This window comes from Stegastes partitus, unplaced genomic scaffold, assembly GCF_000690725.1.
Source record: "Stegastes partitus isolate 25-593 unplaced genomic scaffold, Stegastes_partitus-1.0.2 Scaffold744, whole genome shotgun sequence".
NCBI lineage: Eukaryota > Metazoa > Chordata > Actinopteri > Pomacentridae > Stegastes > Stegastes partitus.
In genome coordinates this window covers 79,664-98,266 of record NW_007578475.1, presented here as the reverse complement: position 1 = coordinate 98,266, position 18,603 = coordinate 79,664, and the positions used below count along the sequence as shown (strand labels likewise).

Below are 18,603 nucleotides of genomic sequence, written 5' to 3'. Positions count from 1 at the left end.
AGCAGCCTGAGCCCAGTGGCCGGCGTCCCTCTGGAGCAGCTCAGGCAGCGGGTTCACCGTCTGCCAGCTAAGGGTTAAATATTTCTCCAACACCACCCCCTTGTTTTTCACAAGTGGTAGCACTGATGTGTCTCTGGTCCCATGGCCGTTTTACTTACCGTGCTCGTGGAGTGTAAAAAGGAGAGGAGGGGCCACGTGAGGAGAGGATCCAGGGCAGGAGGAAACGTTTCTCTGCATTAGGCTTCATATGTGATCTTCATGCTGGAGTGTGTCAGTGAATTCCTGCTCTGTTCCTAAGGGGGGAAGAATTTCTCTCCTGGAATTTGAGGGATGAAGCCGGAGGTTCTCTGTTTTGACCCCTGTGCTTTGCCCCCCTCCGCTGCCCTCCCCGAGCCCCCTCCCACCAGATTCCAGGCCCTGGGGCAGAGACTGGTAGTGCTTAGTCCATCAGCAGCTGAAACATGATACCGAGAGCGCTCGCTAAGCTCCTCTTTTATAGTCCCAAGTCAGGTCAGGCTGTTTACATCCTTTATTTATTGTTCTCCCGCTTCCCCCCTCTTACCCTCAGAAGCCACAAATGCTGAAAATCAGATCTCCTCACACCGCGATGGCGAGCATCACTGCTAATAAATACAACCTTTTGGGAGGTTTAAGTGTCGCTTCGTGTTAGCGGGTGAAAAAGGAAAAAGAGAAGATCGTGGTGTCAAAGTTGCAAACGGCGTCTAACAGGTACAGCCCATACAAGGACACGCGTGTTTGTAGTGCAGCAGAACACATGCTCTGGCTGCGCTGGTCTGGAGACGATGCATTCCCTTGTGACTGTAGCCTGGAGGAAGCTCTGTCAAGGCTTTTTATTCATGAGGTGCAAGGCCTGGTGAGCAGCGATCAGGACACAACACAAGGAGCTTTATTCCTGTTTGTTTCGGTTGTTGATGTAGAAATTATTACTGTAATGGCAGCAGCTGCAGCAGGTTGTGACCCTGGAGGGTAAAAAACAGGTATTGAAATGAGTAAATGGTTAAGTACATGTAGGGATCACGACTTTGTCAGAAATGAAAAGAAAAAGACCAGCAGCGTACCTAATACTTTCTAAAGACTGAATGGTTTTCACCTTCTGATTCCCTGAACCGCAGAGCCGAGGCTGCGCTGTAACTTATGCAGAGCTCTGCACCAAGAGCACACACAGGATCACATCACTCCTCTGTTAGCGTCGCTCACGTCCGCCTTCACTTGGTCTTAAGATGTGACGATGAGAGCGCGGTATCGTGAAGCCGAAGCCTGGAAAGTGCTGCACATGGCTGCCTCTGTGGCTTAGAGGAGGTAATCAGTGTGACACAGTGACAGCGGCTGTTTGCCGTCCCCGCTGCATAAACTTAACGTGATGCTTCAGAGTGCTGCTATGCTAAATACTACGAGATGTCTCAGGAGAGGAGGGCGTACTGTAGTATGTAAATGTACTTACACACTGATCTATACAGTTGTCTTCATAGAGCTATTCTTGGGGTATTTTATGTCACTGGAGACAGATGGCGGGAAATGAAGAGATGGAGAGATGGTCCCTCGTCGGACTCAAACCGAGGATGTAGTCATTTCTGTTCAGCGTGTGGACAATCAGGGCGCCTCTTTATGGCTGTTTTTCCACAAACAGTCTAAACTCACGTTTGGTGTTTTATCCCAGACGTGCTGATCGAATGATCCTGAAGAAACGTTCTTTCATCTTGCCTGTACTGCTGCGTCTGTACAGGCAAGATGACAATACACCTGATTTGATTTGATTTGATTTGATTTGATTTGATTTGATTTGATTTGAACTCTGAGTCCACTCGTGAGCTTTTTCTTTTTCGGGGTTCCACCGTGACAACCGATCAAACTCCACCTGCTGAGGAAAACTCTCGTTTCCACTGTTGGCCGTGTCGTCACACGTGTGTGTTTGTGTGTTTGTGTCTCTTCAGGTGTGATGTGCGAAGCTGAGCTCTCCTTCACCCTGGAGCCCAGCGACATCATCGCCGTGCAGGAACAGCCCCTCATGCTCCACTGCCAGGTGGTGGGCATCCCCCCAGTGACCACACAGTGGAGGCACAACGGCCTCCTCCTAACTCAGGACCAGCATCACACCACCTTCATCAACGGCTCGCTCCTCATCGCTCACTTCCAGAAGACCAAATCCGACGGCTCATCTGATGAGGGCGACTACGAGTGCGTGGCCCAGAATTCTTTCGGGCTGGTGGTGAGCCGCAAGGCCCGCATTCAGGCAGCCAGTAAGTCTCCCTTCAGTCTTTGTGTAGTTTGAGGGCAAACGAAGTGAGTTCATCTCCATGCAGTCAATGTGAACCTAAGTGGGTTGAATTCAGGTGTTCTTTTTTAAGCTCTACATGTTGGTCACGTGATTAATAATCATACATTTCATTTGTTTGATACCACAAATAATAAAACAGCAAAAGTTCAGCTTACATTGGGCTTGACATGCATAGAATGACCTTATTACAGCGAACTCATCTAAACAAATGTGTTTTGAAGTGTACAATGGAGTCCAGCTGACGGATGTGTAGCAGTAATGAGATCCAGAGAACAGCTGAAGGCTCATACAGCTAGCATGGCTGACATCAGCCTGGAACCGCTCGGCCGTGGCTGTGATTGTTGTCTTTGTCACTGGACTCTTGCTTGAGCCTGACCACGTCGCCAGAATGTGAAGACATCGTAGCTGAACAAGTTGAACCACATCTACAGCCACTTAGGTTCTTCTCAGATGTAAACACTGTAATTGAAATACTGTGATCAGTAATCACACTGTGGTCCAGTCCGAGTCATCGGCGCGCCGCTGTGCAAGGAAACGTACTGAGCGTGTCCCCGGCTGTTGCTTCATTTGAATATTTTAATATAATTCTTTGAGCGTAATGAACTTTCTGATGCTCATCTACAGCTTAGAAATGGAAGCCTTTGAATTTAGCATTAACAGGCGCTCATGCTGGGAGTCTCCGAGCTGCTTTGTAAAAGTGCAGTAAGCTCGAAGCAACCCAGCAACCCACTCACTGGTCAGGGAGTCGAGATGCATTTTCTCTGCTTGACTACCAGGTCTTTAATTTGAAGTCGATCTCGTTCAACAGTAAGTCTGCAGCGACGTTGCCATGGTTCATGATTTCTACCATGACGCGGTGAGACAGTCGGACTCTCTGCCCTCCTCTCCTGCCTCTTGTCCCGTGCATGTCTCAACTTACTTTAAATCAACGGCTTCAAGGATGCACGCTCCTCCACTGATACGGTGCTGCTCCACACTGTGCTGACTGAAGGCTTCTGAAGCCACTGTTATGTATATTCTTTAACACCGAGACGGACAAAGGCTCACAGAAGCCTGTTGATTCCTGGGCTATGTGTAGACAGCATACTGCTGTGCTGTTGTGGCCGATACAGCTTTTCCACTCAGTGGGGTGGGAGGTTAGCATGGACGTCTCACTGGCCGAAGGGAAAAGTCACTTCTGCTCAGTGGCTGGCGCTGTCAAGCACACGCAACCTTTTAAGGCCTCCCCAAAGGCTCTTTCTTCTCAAAGGTTGAGACTGAATCTCTTCTATCGTGGCACATTTTTTGATTCTGCATGAGGTAAACGTCAGCAGCATGATGGCCTGTTTGTGCCGTGGTTTTTACACAATTACTTTGACATAGTGGGAAAAAGCACGAAGAAAACTGGAACGCAAAGAAAACAATCGAATTCTAATTTCCAGTTTATTATGTGCAGCTTCCACATCTGGCAGCAGGTTCTGGATTTTCTTGAAATCGGGTCTCAAATATAACAAAACATTATACTGAGAATAACAGGAGTCTAAACTCCGACTGTTATCTTCTGATCTTCCTTAAGAACCAGTTTGATGGGAATAAACGTTTCCTGTGAGGAGTCATCCTGCCGTCTGGTTTCTCTCCACTTTGCTCCACATTCAAACCACTGAACACCTTCACTCAACAACCAGCGCTGCCAGCAGTGGCTGCAAAGCAGATAAAGACGAGTATTTTTAATTGTTTGCAATCTAATGTCACGCTTTAGTTTCTGGAGTGTAATATTTAGTGGATTCATCTTTTAGGGTTCAGTCATGTTTTAGCCTGAAATATAAAGACTTAGCGTTGAGCGGTTCTGTCTCGCTCCGGTTCTGAAGAATTCAATGAATGAATCCAGATTTAATGAATGAACAGTGAATGGACGTAACCTGCAGGATACCTTCGACTTGGTGGCTCGAGTTCACAACCATTCACGCTTGAATTATCTCCTTTTGGCTGCGCTCTGCTCTCCTGCAGACCTTTTCCAGCGTTCTCCTTTCAGCTCGTATTGATTAGAGACGGACCGGAGGATTGCTGAAAGTCACATTCTGGCCCCGACCTTGGACCTGTTTGTTTGTGTGGAGCAGTCTCTGGGCAAAGGTGGTGAATGAGGAAAGTGTTGTGATGATACCGTGTCTGTCGTCTCGACAAGAAGCTGATGACGGTTTGGATTCAAAGGGACTCCCAGGACTGGAAGGTCCGACCGTACAGCGCCGCTGTGTTGTTCATCGCTGCCCGCTGACCCGGTCCGTGTTTTGGAGTAGTTGCAGTAGAACAGAGATGTTGTTTTTTCACTGGTTTGGTTTGATTGTTTTTTGATGGAGTCAGATTAAAGAGGCTTCCACTGCTTTGTTGTGGAAACGGACTTCCAGTCTGAGCCACAGGTCCGGTGTTCTCCCTGTTGTGTCACATGAAGCCAACTCATTAAACTCTCTGCCGGTGGTGTTTCTGGTACATCATGATTTGTATTTTGCGGTGTGAATCCGGTAGCTGTCCATCAGCGGCCAACGTGTGGCGCTCCTCTGAGGCGCCGGTTCAGTCCAGAAGTGTTCCTCTGCCCATGCTTTAATCTGATGGACTTTTATGTTTTAGGTCTTTAATATAAAGTCTAATGTTTGAGATTAGCTCTATGCTACGGGGTTTGGACCTTCACTCGTCTGGTGGGTCCTCAGCGGGCCCACCACAGCTCAGCACCGAGCATCACTTACTTCATTTTGTTTATGAAGAGAAATGGCCCGAAACAAGTCAAGGCGCTTCTTACAAAGGTCACTGACTCGTGTTTGTTTCTTTTTCTGTTCCGAGTGTTTGCTCATGTCGATGCTCTCTTTGTGTTTTGGAGGTAATTTGCTGTGTTATAGTCTCCTCACAACAGAGCTCTGACTTGTACCACTGTGATGCAATGGGTGGTGTGATTACTGAAGCCTCTTTATAGCCCTCCCAGTGGATAAAGCCTCCATCTTACCCTCCACACTACCACCCTCCATAAATTTCACTTTTTATTTGCTTGACAACCATTTGTGTGAGCTCCCTGTCGGGGGCTGGTGTAGGACGGACTCCCCGTCGGCCCTCTAAATCGCCAGTCGGTTCAGGAAACTCTCTTTTCCACCCAAATGTTATCTCTTTGATGGTCCGTTTCTCCCTCTCTCTTTCCTCACTTTCTCTAGGACCTCCTCATTAGCTTAGGTTCAGGAAGCTTTTCATCATTTGGATGAATGACAAGCCGGGTACAGTGGACCGGGCCAGGGCTCCCGCCCCTCCCCCACAGCACACCCGGCGTCACCAGGCAACACACCACAAAAGACCCCTGTTAGGGAAAAAAATAGCTTTTAGGATCAATTGAAATGACTTGCTTTTGTCTGTTTGTGTGGAATTAATTGGAAAGAGTTGAAGCTTCGTTAGGAAATATTTTTCCCCTCCTGTCCCATTCATATGGGGGGACTGCGGCTGACCTCGGGGGACCGTTTGAAAAGATTTGCAAACACAACACAAAGTGAGAAAATGCGAAGTCAGTGCAAACATGACGAGAGGGAAAACACAACCGGTAAAGAAAACACAATAAATGCGAGCATACAAACAGTATTATGCACGTTATTTATTTTATTGCTCCTTATTCATCATTCCAGCCTCGTTTAATTCAGAACCCGTCCCAGTGAACTGCTCGGCTGTTCTAATGGCAGCCTTCTGAATGAGACTTTAATGAAAAAGAAGCACCCAGGGGGCTGTAAAGGATGAAATCTGAGAAGACAGAGGATGCCTGTAAAAGTGGCTCAGTTTATACCCCTGCCTCTCGTTTGTGCGAACGTGATTCCTCACTGGGACGTAAATGTAGAGGAGCGCTGTGCCAGAAGATGCACCGGTGCTACTTTTAAAAGCTGCGAGGACGTCTGGCCGCGTGCAGCTCGTCGGATTCAGACGGCGGTTAGCGAGAGTGATTTATGTGCTGGTGTTAGTCTGCGTGAGAGTGCTTGTACGTGTGCGTGCACTTGTGTTTGGACGGTGGCTCTCCATCACATGCCGACCTTCCCGTCCCCACCCCTTTCATGGCCTCCTGCCTGGCTGAATGCTGAAGCTCCATCCCTACATCTCCTTGTAGCTCCTTTGTCTGTGAGCCAAACCCCGCCCTCCATCTGCCCCCCACCACCACCTCCACCTCCCCTGTGCTCGCTTTGCCACGAAGGCAAGTCATCTCTCTCGTGTCATATTGATTAGTCATATATGGTTTTGACATTTAAACATGAAGCCTGTTTTCTTTCCGTCCTGGCAAAATGAAATTTAGTTCATGGAAATAATTTACTGTGTGTTTGACCCGGGAGCAGAACCAACTTGGTGTGTTGTGATTGTTGAGGAAAGGTCATGTGCTTTTGCTGTTTTATCCCAGAGAGTGGCCGCCGTATTCCTCCAGCGCACAGCGTTCCTCTCATTTAAATTCCTGTCCCGAAAACATCACAAAGTATTAGTGCGCGTGGACCCGGCCTGTGACTGGCCCGGCTCTTGCTTTGGGCAGGTATGTGGGCTGATGTTAACCCAAAGCGCTGCTCCTGCTGTGTGGTCAGCGCCCCTCCATCTGTCTGGCAGCGCGTCAGACGGATTGAAAAAGAAAGAGCTTTTTTTTCCTCCTTCTCCTGTTCTGACAGGGCGGGCTGAAGGGATGAGAGCTCTGACCTCTGCTGTGTAATTACACTAGAAACCGGTTATTACTGTACACCTGCAGAATACGTTCTCAGATCTCATTGCCTGATTACGCATGCTCCCTTTGAGTTGATTTAGAAATGGCCACAGTGAATAGATTTCATTTCCTACTCGGGTGGCTGCAAACAGGGAAAGGCAAGGGTAAACAAGTGTCTCCTTCACTTTCCCTTTACCGCCTAAATAGACACGGTTTGTCCTCTACGGCTTGTTTTGTTGTCAGGGAGCTGAATAAATAGCAATGCTGAAAACCCCTAATGACAACTCTGGATATTTACACTGACAAATGCTTGAACCCGTCTCCCTCTCCTGTGGGGAACAGGCGGGTGGATCTCTATTATTTCTGAAGATGACACATCATTGACCTTGAAGCGGTGGAACATCACCGAGGGATCCCACAGCGTTCACCGTGCGCCTTATTGTCTTAGTTTATGTGTCTTAATGTGTCGGGGAGCAGCGAGAGGCAGCGCAGGACTCAGCTTCACTGAGATTTCCAAGCCAGTTAAGATTTTAGTCACTTTAGCAGTTAATTGCTCATCAAATATTAATAAAAACATTCATTACTATTTAAATTTTATTACAGTATTCATAACGCTGCGAGACTGGAGACAGAAAGGACGCCGACCTGCAGGATTACATCAGTCGCATTCCCTCTGTTTCCTGAACACAACCCAGAGCACAATGGTCTCTATTGTGCTTCAACCTGAGGCCGCGCTGACAAGACTTCAGCCGCGCATAAAGCACGGGCTTGTATGGAAAGCTGTAACCGTCTTTGCTAAGCGGCTTCAAAATGTGAAGGATGAGCTCCTGTGTGCAGCAGCACGGCCGCCGTGAGCTCTAAAAATACCCGCCTGTGTAAACAGCATCACTTGGCAAAGCAGCGCAGGAGACGCTGAAGCAGCTGGGTGACTGAAATATTTAACGTCTCAAACAAGTTCTACACTTGTTCCTCCAGGTGCACTCGAGCTGTGACAGGGTTTTAATCACACAACTTCTTTATGACGATAGACTAACACATGGGATTGTGTTCTATGTGTGTTTAACTAACAGATCTGTGCCCGTTAGTACTGATGCTCTATAGTCATCACACAAAAGCCTTGCTAACCCTCATCAACTGTCTGTCCAGATCATGTAGATGCAGATGAAGTGTTTGTCGTTGTGGCACAAAGCCGTGTTCAGTTTGGAAAGCGTCTTCCTCGGATGGGCTGGAGTCATAGTTTGTAGAAGCTGAACGTCTCACAGACTGAGCTCGTGGCTGGGTGGATTCTCACAACGCTAACAAGGATTCATCACGTTCTCAGTGTAATGAATTCTCAGTTCCCTGTGTCTCTACCTTGAACCTACATCAGACCACATCCACTCACTCAGCGCTGATGTACGTACACAAAACACCGTCAGTGTGTTGAAACTTCTGTCAGGATGTAGAGCTCTATGATGCAGCGCTGGCGCAACGCAAAGACTATCTCAGGACGTACTTGATATTCAAGTTTAGTCTTGCACTGTGTGTGTGTGTGTGTGTGTGTGTGTGTCAGTTGTTTGTGCTTCTTTGCTCGTTGGGACTTTGTTAATGAAGTCGGTGTTGGTGTCCGGATGTCTCTAGACCACCCCAGCTATTCTCAAACAAACAAATGAAAAGGGGGCCTAAAATTCCTTCTGCCTGCTTTTAAGGCTCATGGGAGGAATTCCTGAGTAATAGAGGTGAAAGGTGGCAGAAGAGGGAGCAGAGGCCAGGCCAGAGGTTGGATGAGGCGGACCAGCCTCCAAATGTGGAGCTTTGCTTCTTCCTGGAGTTTGTATTTTAGGGTTCGAACCATTGTTTGATGTTGAGGGTGAGGATTTTGTACCAGCAAATCAGCTTTATTGACAGAGAGTATCCTAGAGATGGAAACAGGAGGATGTGTGGTTCAGTCTGGTCTGTGTGCTGGTGTTACTGTGATTCCAGGCTCCACCAGAGGTTTGGTTAGCTCTCGCTACTGCCCCGTCACCGCGCTTCACTACACTTAACAGAGCCTTTATAGCCAGATTGTGCAGTTAAAAGCCTTTACGGGGTCTGCAGCATCCACCAATAAAAACAGCCAAACCCCCTCTTCCTGTCTTCTCCTCGCCATACATTTGGTTTTGCATGTGTGAAAATGTGGAAAATGCACAAAGACAGACAAGAGGTGGAGCCGGTGGTGAATATTATTATCACCTACACACACACACACACACACACACACACACACACACACACACACACACACACACGGGGCCCCTCAGTCCAGTTTCCCATTTTGTTTAAGCAGGGATCAGGAAATCTTCCTGCCAATAAGCAGAAGCGTCTGAGACAAAGGCCAGCCAGTGATGGGCAGCAGCGGCTCTGCTCTGGGCCTCCGCCTCCCCTCGGCGGCCTGTCGGTGTGTTTGTGTGTGTTGGAGAAGCTCTCGGAGCCGAGCAGCACCTATTGTCAGCCGCTGCTAGCAGGCCGCTGGAGTGGCTGGGAACAGACAGAGGCTGCGGAGATGTTCGGCCTCTGGTGGCTGTGCTTTGTGCCGGTGGCCCGGCCGTTTGTTCTCCTGACCGGCTCAGCTAGCTGCTGCTGAGGCCCCCTTTTGTGGCTGCTGACTCTGGGTGGGTGTGTTTCCCCTTCTGCCCCTCCGCCCCGCCTCTTTCTTCTCCCTCTGTTTCAGCATTGACTTAGAAATGGAGGGTCAGAGGTCGTGAGGGGCTGGCCGATGGAGAGGGGGTTTATCTGGGAAACGGTGACCTTTCTGTGTGCACTAGGGCAGAATACCCCTCCCTGTTTTTTATTCTCCTCCCATTACGTTTCCCCTCCTCCAATGCTCGGCCTCCTGCTCATTCCCCAGTGGGGACCCATCCCCCTGTCTGATGGCCCCGGGGCAGCGCCACTGACCTTGGCTTTGGCTGTGAAATAAAGTGGCCCGAACCTGCCACAGCGCCGCCGCTCCGGCCCTGCCCTTTCCCAAACAGGCAACGCAGCAGCCTGGAAAACAAGAGCAAAATAAGCACATTTTCTCTCAGTCAGAAAGGACATTTATTTGTCTCTGTCATATGTTTTCTGTGCTTCTATGGAGGCTTAACAGTTCGTCTCTGTGAATAAAAGTCCGCTCTATATAACAATGGCGTTCTTTATCTGTCGGACTTGCTGTTATTTTCAGACGTGCTTGGTACAATGCGTGAGTGGAGGATTGATTGACGTCGGACTGGGCTTGAGGAAATGCGTGGCAACATTTCACTTCCTTCACACAACTCTAATGATTGCATTCTGCGTTAAAGCTATTCTTCAGCTGGCTGTGTGCTGACAGGGCTGCACAGCACATCTCACAAGTCCTCAGACTATCAAGTAAAAACAGAAATATCAATGACGTTCTTGCTAGCTGCCAATATCAGATCTAAATAAGACAGATTAGCTGTTGGAAGTCATTTATTTTTCGCTATTGATGCCGGCTTGCTGGTATTTTTGTGCGGTGAATGATGGAGGACGGTGAGTTCTGGTGTTTACAGTGAAATCAGGGATTACTGTAACAGCATGAACTCGCTGAGATCCACCGTCTTTACTCGCTTTCCTCCGTATTTGTCACACGGGGACGGAGCTCATGAATTGTTTGGGGTTAAAAGCCTGTCAGGCTCCAGTGTGCGGAGCCGGTCATCGGGGATGAAATTAATTCCACAGGAACCAATTAGAAGAGGTTACTGCTGGCATAGGATGAAAGATTTCTGGGATGGCCAATTTCTTCCTGACAACCTGTTTGCAATGTCTGTAGCTGTGTTAGCATCCATCACTCCTGGGAATAGAGAGGCCTTTATTCCCATTTATTAGGACAAATCCTGAAAATGTAGCGTATTGTGAATGAACACATTTTAAGACTGTGTATTTACTTAGAGAGGGTTCCTCATAGGATATAACAGGCAGCAGCAGTGCAGGTTTAAACAGCAGGAGAAAAAACCTGCAGCAAAATGAATCCACGGTTTTATTTTTCAAGCACCATCATTTTGTTCTGCTGGCTCAGTCTCATGCTGACTGGTTGTCTTTGGGCTTTGGGCTGTTGGTTGGGCAAAACCAGGCCGTGGAGGATGTCACCTTGGGCTGTGGGAATATGTAATCTAATTTTTTAAAATGACATAGATGAAACAAGTAGATTAATCAAGAAAAGAATCGTAGATAGAAGACCAGAGCAAAATAAATGACACTGAAACCCAAGCAGGGATACATGAAAGTGGAGAGAGGGAGGGAGCAAAATAGATTGAGTGGATGTCTGTGGTCTCCAATGATCTGGAGGCCCCTCCGGCTCTGGAGGCTGGACCTTGAACCAGGAAGGAACATTCCATTCCGATGCTGTGCCATGACCTCCTGACCCCGACAGCTTTGTTTCCAGGGCAGCTTTCGACAGGCAGCGGGGATGCAAAGCAACAGCGGCGGGCTTGCTTAGCTTGAAGAAGCACGCCTCTGCCGTTAGAACATGCCGGGAAATCTGCTCCCCTGACCCCGGGCTCGTAATTCAACTCTGTAACGTGCACATTACCTACGCTCAACATCAAATAAATGCACTGACATGAACATGTGCACGGGCTCGTGGTCAGTGACTGTACATACAATACGTTAACCTGCTTCTGGTGCACGAAACAGCAGCAGAGACGTCCCACTGACACCTTTATTTCTTTTTGAAAGCACCACTGGAACATTTAATTTCATTCCATCATGGAGTGATGGAGCAGCAGCCTTAAGATCCATCACATGGGATGTTTCCAGCAGCCTTCTTTCAGTGGACGCTCAGAGGATGAGGTGTTTATTTTCAAATCATATAAAGAGTTTGTATCATCTGTCCCGCTGCGGTCTTTAATCATTTTTATGAATGTATCTCCATTTTTTTTTCTCTTTACAGAAGTAGTGCCATGTCGTGGGTTAGTGAGTCGTAAGGCGGACCATTTCATTGCCTCGCTGTGAAAAGATGAAACATGATACTAGTAGTGTAATAGCCCTCTCCATTTTCCAGCATAGGCATTATTTGTGAGTGGGCAGACAGCTTTAGAGGGTTAGGTGGCTGATGGCGGGTTGGACGAGCCGGTGATATGTGCTCGTGTTTGACAGCTTATGGTGGTGCTCCTCCTATCCGATGCAAGGAACAGACCAGGTGAGAGCGTGACGGTCGGACAGCCACTGCTACAGGTTGCTGCTCTTTGTTACCTTTTGTCTAATAGCAGAGCACCGAGATGGCAGTAAAAGACAAATCAGACGCACCAGAGGTTCACGTTCAGTTACATTTGTGCTATATTTCATAATAAAGTGTCAGTGAAAAAATAGCATGAACTAATTGTTCTTTGCTCGTTTAACTGAGAGGAAACAGAAATCAAATAATAATAATTAATAACTTTTCAAGCCAACATGCCGAGTGTTTCCTGGGTGCAGTGACTGTATGCCACCACCTAAACCTGCATTCTGTCTAATGGCCAACAGGGGGCGACTCCTCTGGTTGTAGAGACGTCTATGGGAAAACGACTCGACTTCTCACTTGATTTATTATCTCAGTAAAGGTTGTCCTAATAGGTGTGTGTTCTCATATGTGAGTGTGGAGCTGTATTCAGTACAGCATGATGTTTGTATTTTAAATAATGGTGCCGTTCAGTCTGAAACAGGCTTTAGGGCGGAGCTACTGGTGAGTCACATGTTGCTATCATGTTGACATACACAGTGTCCTGAAGTGTCTCCCAACTCACAGCAACAAAGCTTTGGAAATGGCCCCCAGCATAGATTAGATATTCACGTCTAGTTTTCAAATCCCAATAAAGAACTTTTACATTTTGCGTACCGTCCTAGTGACTGCCCTCGTCATGCACTGATTTGGATTACTGCTGCTGTAATGGTTAATTGGTTAATGGGTTTTAATTGATTTCGTTGTTTTTAGTTTGTTTAGACGGTTTCATGTGAGTGAAGTTGCTTCAGCAGCGCTTCGGTCGGCTTTAGCTGTGTTTAAACATGCTGTATAAATAAACTGACTTGACTTGACCTGACCTCATCTGTCACATCCCATTTCAGTAAACCAAGAGGGCGATGGCAAAATTCCAAACTGGAGGCTTCAAAACAGTAGCTTCAACCCAGGGACTGTCCGTCTTCTATGCTCAGCTCCCCTGTGAGGATTTTTAACTGTGAAAATACTCATTGTGTGCAGCTCTAAGGCCGTCTGTGCAGAATGCTTCACCTAATAGAAAACTACATCAAGAAGGAACCAAAATTTAAAGCGTTAAGCTGCTTGGAAGCACAATTAGTGAGTTTAATCCTGATTGACTGAGGAATTTGATTTACAGTAAGGAGTCACTGTACAGACAAAGGCTTTATTTAATTTCATTGTTCATATATGACCGTAGCCTTGGGGAAAAAAAAGCAAAACATGTCTCTCAATTTATGTAAATCCAGGACTGCTCTTTGTTTAGTCAAGCCCAGAAAATGGTATTTCATTATCTGATGGAGCAGATACGTCACTGGAACAAATATAGTATCTGCTCAGTCTTTGTTTGCACACACTGGAGGTAGCAGCAGAGACAAAGGCCTTTCATTTCTCACCCACTGTCTTGTAACGCTAAGTGCTTATGACAAGGCCTCCACTTGCCTTTCCCATCTCCTGCTCCTCTTCCTCTCTGCTTTATTTTTCTCGTGATTCGGCGTGAGCTCGCCTCGGTGCGGTGGGCGTGGCGGGGGGAGTCGCACATGTGTGTACAAAAGGAGGAGGGGGTTCCTGACTGCATATTAGCGTGAATTCATCGGGATTAGCCGGTTCGGAGGCGAGTGGGGGGCTGGGTTCCTTGAGTGCGCAAGGTGCAGCGACATCCCTGGTGGCCGCAGTCAGCTGGCGGCCTGAATGGTGAGAAGGAGGGAGGGTTAAAATAAAGATAGAGAGAGAGAGAGAGACAGTGAAAAGAAAAAGAATAGGAGGCCGACTTTGAGTTTCCAGCTGTCTCAACAAGAGGACGTGGTGGTGACAATATCCTGACATCACAGAATGAGCTGCTGGCGGGTTTCATGCATTAGCAGCTGCTGCTCTCCTGGTCATTATCCTAAATGCCCCCATGCTTTCAAAGCGCTGCTGTCACTGAGGCTGCTCTGAAATTATTCCATCTCTGCCCGTCTCTTTGTTTCGTGCTATGCAATAGGGACCAGTCTTCAGCACATAGTTGTTGTTTTTTTCTCTTCCTGTTTACATGCGCGTGTTTCTGTGTTGCTGTTAAAGTTCCTGAGGGTGTGAAGTGGTTGGCAGAGGCATCTCCCACCTGTCTCGTTGGACATGATTGATGCTGCAGCATCTCTCCTCTCAGTAATTGAGCTGATATTTGCAGAACAGAGCGTCTGATCTTTTGCTACCTCCTGTCTTTACAGCTTCCATTTAGCCCGGTACGAGCCACGGCCCGAACTTGGCCTCAATAAGAAGCTGCTGCTCTACCACACCGACGCTATTCTAATTTTGTTGTCATTCCTTCCTCGTCAGTCCCCTCCCTCCGTCTTCAACACAATCGCCAGCTCCTCCTTCGCTATGTTGCAGTCTTGCCCCCCACCAACGCATCTCTGTTTGCCACACACGTGATGGCACTGTGTTGCCCGGGATTGTGATTAATGGCCGCAATTCAGCCTGAAAAATTCCCCTGAGTGGGTGCCAGTTGGCTTACGCAGAGAAGAAACTCATTACTGCTGTCAGTTGAGCTGACGGAGCAGGCCGTCCGTGAGTGATGGTGTGTGTGTGTGTGTGTGTGTGTGTGTGTGTGCGTGCACATGCCAGGGACGCAGAGAGAAACCAATGTCTGTGCTTGTCAGTAAGTGCATGCATGTCTCTTCACCTTTTTTCATCTATAAGCCATCATGCGTGAATAAGTGTGTCCACGTGGTTTAAGCTGAGTGTGGAAGTGACAGCGTGTCCCAGGGCTGGTATCCAAGTAACATGGATAATTTCTCAGAAATTAATGAGCCTCTCCAGCAAACACTCCAACTCAAGGTCTTTAATGGATAACCCGTGCGCACCATGCCGCTCTGTGACCAGGATGCTACCTGTACTGGGAGGCATCCTGTCTGGTTCTGTACGTCTACATTCACACATAAGCTCCTGTCTCTGCGCTGAGGTAAATATAGCAGGTGGGTGGGACATTACAACCTATTAGGACTATGCTAATTCCAGTTCTGCTCAAATAATGGAAAGGTTTTCTTTTTAAAAACTATAATTAGCTGTCCATTCTTATTTATGAGTATGTGGCAGTGAAAGAGCAAAGAAATGCCATTTAAAATGAGGGTGAGTCTGCACAATAAGGATAAGCAAAGACGGCTGCCATTTACTGAGAGATTGTTATCTACATTCACTGACACCACAAACGGTGCCAGTAGGAGGATTTACGGACCTACGCAGAACATTTAACAGATGGAAATAAGCCGCCGCGCTCAGGTTGCTTCTCAAACCAGGAGTGTGACCGAATCGACCGGTTTGGACGAAGGCTTCAGAGCTAGCATGTGTTGGTCTGCAAGACTTTTCTGTTTTCCTCTAATAGAAATGAAAAGAATCACAAGAGCCTAACTGGCTGTAATTCTCTCAAATGCTGCATTCAGCCAACAAGAAGACACCAGGAACCGTTTCAAATAAAAAGAAATCCAACATATCCATGAAGGCGACAGATTTCTAATGAGCTTCAATCAACCATTAAGACCAGCAGCACCTTCAGTTTCATTCATTAACACAAAGCAGCGTCGCCTTTCTCTCTTTTTGTCCTCAACATGGACGCGGCCATCTTGTTTGAAAAACCTTTCTCGGATTTGTCAGCGACTCTAAATCTGAATATTACTCAGTTTTACTTTCATCTTGTCCAACTCTCTGTCCAACTGTGTTAGTTGGTGAAGCAGGAATTAAACCGACACCATAACGATGAAGGTCTGCAAAGCTAGCTAGCTAGCTAAGCTAAGCTAATCCTGCACACACAGTACGTCAGCTAGCTAACGTCGGTACAAAACAGAAAACCCATCATAGCATTTCGTTTTCTAGAAATATATCTTTGAATCCCAGACAGCAGGTTTAACAGATTCTGAGCCGACTTGAAGCTGACTCATGGTTTCTGTTCTGAGTGTTCTGACCGTATGCAGCCCATCACTCACGCTGACCAACAGGCTGACTGACTTCCAGCTTTTCATCTGTACGATCTTTGCATCAAGCGTCAGCAGGTAGCTCCAGACTGGGCTACGGTGTCGGTTCCTGAGCGGTACCGGGTCTACCGTCAGCCCGTTGCCCTCCCGTCTCAGACACCATGAACACAGCAGAGCGCTGGATGTGTGTGATTTAGATGTTCCACCGTTTCTTGGGGACCATGAAAGGAAAGCCCGGTCGGATCACAGCGGTTCTCCGTTCTGGCCCGTGCTTCAGTTGGATTTGCTCCGTGGGCGTCAAAGTTTGTGCAGTCAGTGATTCTGTTGAATTACAAGAAGGGGTCATATTCACCACCCCGAGGATGCAAATTTATGATAAACAGGCAGCTCAGCATTTTGAATTCGTGGTTGTTGCTCTGGTGATGGATGTGTTTCTGTCAGGTTCTGATAGGATTCTGCGTTTTAGGAGGCTGTGATGTGAGGATTTGCAAAGCAGCACGGACAGGGAGCCAGATAAAGCGACCACACCACGGAGGCCCGGCGGACCTGCCTCCGATAAACACTAAGAGCTTGTCCTGTGTGTGGGATGAAGTGACGAAGGCTGAGATTTACGCAACCGTTTCAGCCATTTGGGGAGCCCGGTTTTCAGGGTGCTGTGAGATGCAGTGGAGCGCATGGGCCGGTCCCGCCCTGCGTCTTTCAGATTTCCCGTGGGAGTGCCAGATGTGGGGTCATCCATCTACCCCGGGTTCAGGCCGACCCCCCTCAAAGTCACTGTCAAATGCATAGTTAACGCTGCACACACACACACACACACACACACACACACACACACACACACACACACACACACACACACACACGTCAAGGTATATTAAACTCAGAAATTTCACTGGACTCATATTCTTTCCAGCAGCGACGTTAGATCACGAAACAGCAGCACAAAGAAAAGTCTTTTTCAGGACAGATCCATCCCGGCCTCCTGCTCAGACTGGCCAACAGTTGTCCTCTAATGAGGGGGAAGTAATGAGTGCTCGACTGAGGAGGATTGTGATGCCAAATGTCCGTCCAGGTTGTTATTCAGAGCCTCCGCTGTCTGTGGGCCTCGCTTACTCCTGGCTGCACAAAACAAGAGGCGTTGACCGTCCACAGAAGAATTTAATGGCATTTCCATGTGAATATAAATGTTATCTAACCCCAGATGTCTCCTAACGCTGAAAAATATTTCAAACTCTCCAATACGAGCAAACGACAGGACGAGACGGGGATTTAGCTTTATGGGGTTTTACTTTTGTGCAGCGAGCGTACAGTGAATGAGCTGAATGAATGACAGCACATAATTCATGTGGATATGAGCTCTCACACAGAGGAAGGATGATGGGAGAAGCATCTCATTTGAATTCTAAAGCAGACAGTTGCATGCTGAGGTATTGGTGATATTAATTAGATATGTGGCCTCTGGGCAAGTAGAGAATGGCATGGAGAAGGCACAGCCTCTCTCCAGCAATAATCAGGTGGAAAAGAAAAGTGTCAACATCTTTTTAAGGTGAATTACTCTCAGCAATAAGCGCTTGAAGAAGAATAGTGTTGAAAAAGAGCATCCCTGCAGCACTGACACGCCGCCGTCCTGCGCATTGTGCAGCAGACGCATGAGAGCACGTGTAAGTTAAGCAGGTGATTCTTTTCCCGCTTCTACTAAATCAATCTGAGCGCTCTTAAGAAAAGCTTATTGCTCTGTGAATCGCTCCAGAGAAAAGAATTTCATTAAGTTAAAAGATCTCCTCCCAGCTGCTCAGCAAGGAAAAGAGAAGCTGAGAAACCAGCAGCCCAAGTCCTGACCCGCTTCAGCATCCCCTCTGTTCTACTCAGGTTCTTTTTATTTTAGTGTTTATGACAAACAATTGAATAAATTATAAGTCATTACATTTGTGTATTTATCGGATAAGCTCTCCTCAGTACAACAAGCTGCATCACAGTGCTCACAGGGAACCTTTACTTTAATATTTTATATTTGCACATTTCTTGGAGCAGCTTTAAAACACAGTGTTGTCTGACTGTGTGACTGCAGCCACCAGACTCCTGGTTTGGTCGAACACTGCAGTGACAAGAAAACTACAAACTATTCTGTAAGCAGTTAACAACTACGGTTCCCATGAGTCCTAGATCTGTTCAGACCGGGTCACTCAGACAGAAGTCCCTGTTCTGTGACGTTTGCCAGGTGACGTATAAACATGATGCTCAGCAGTCAATGACTAAACCTGAGCTAACTGTCCACCTTACTGCTGCTTTACTAACAGGAGAGTAACGACATCCTGGTAACCGTGACGACCTGCTGCTGTGATCTGACTGTAGTTCATGAACCGTGGTTCTGTGGTTCTGTGGTTCTGTGGTTCTGGAGCGTACATACGTGCAGCTCTCAGTCTTAGGAGATGTTCGTGTGGATTCTCCTGCTGATTGATTAATAAACTCCTGCAACAAACTAAGCTGTAGCTCTGGCTGTTGT

The 18,603-nt window shown here is 47.5% G+C and overlaps 1 protein-coding gene across 1 annotated transcript in view; it reads left to right on the top strand.

Moving 5' to 3' along the window:
- The window catches only part of igdcc3 (immunoglobulin superfamily, DCC subclass, member 3), a 55,649-nt gene that overhangs the window by 3,369 nt on the left and 33,677 nt on the right, over positions 1-18,603 (top strand). The window contains exon 2 of the mRNA XM_008291450.1: positions 1,953-2,258. Within this exon, the coding sequence (XP_008289672.1) occupies positions 1,953-2,258 (306 nt within the window). The remainder of the gene's footprint in view (positions 1-1,952; positions 2,259-18,603) is intronic.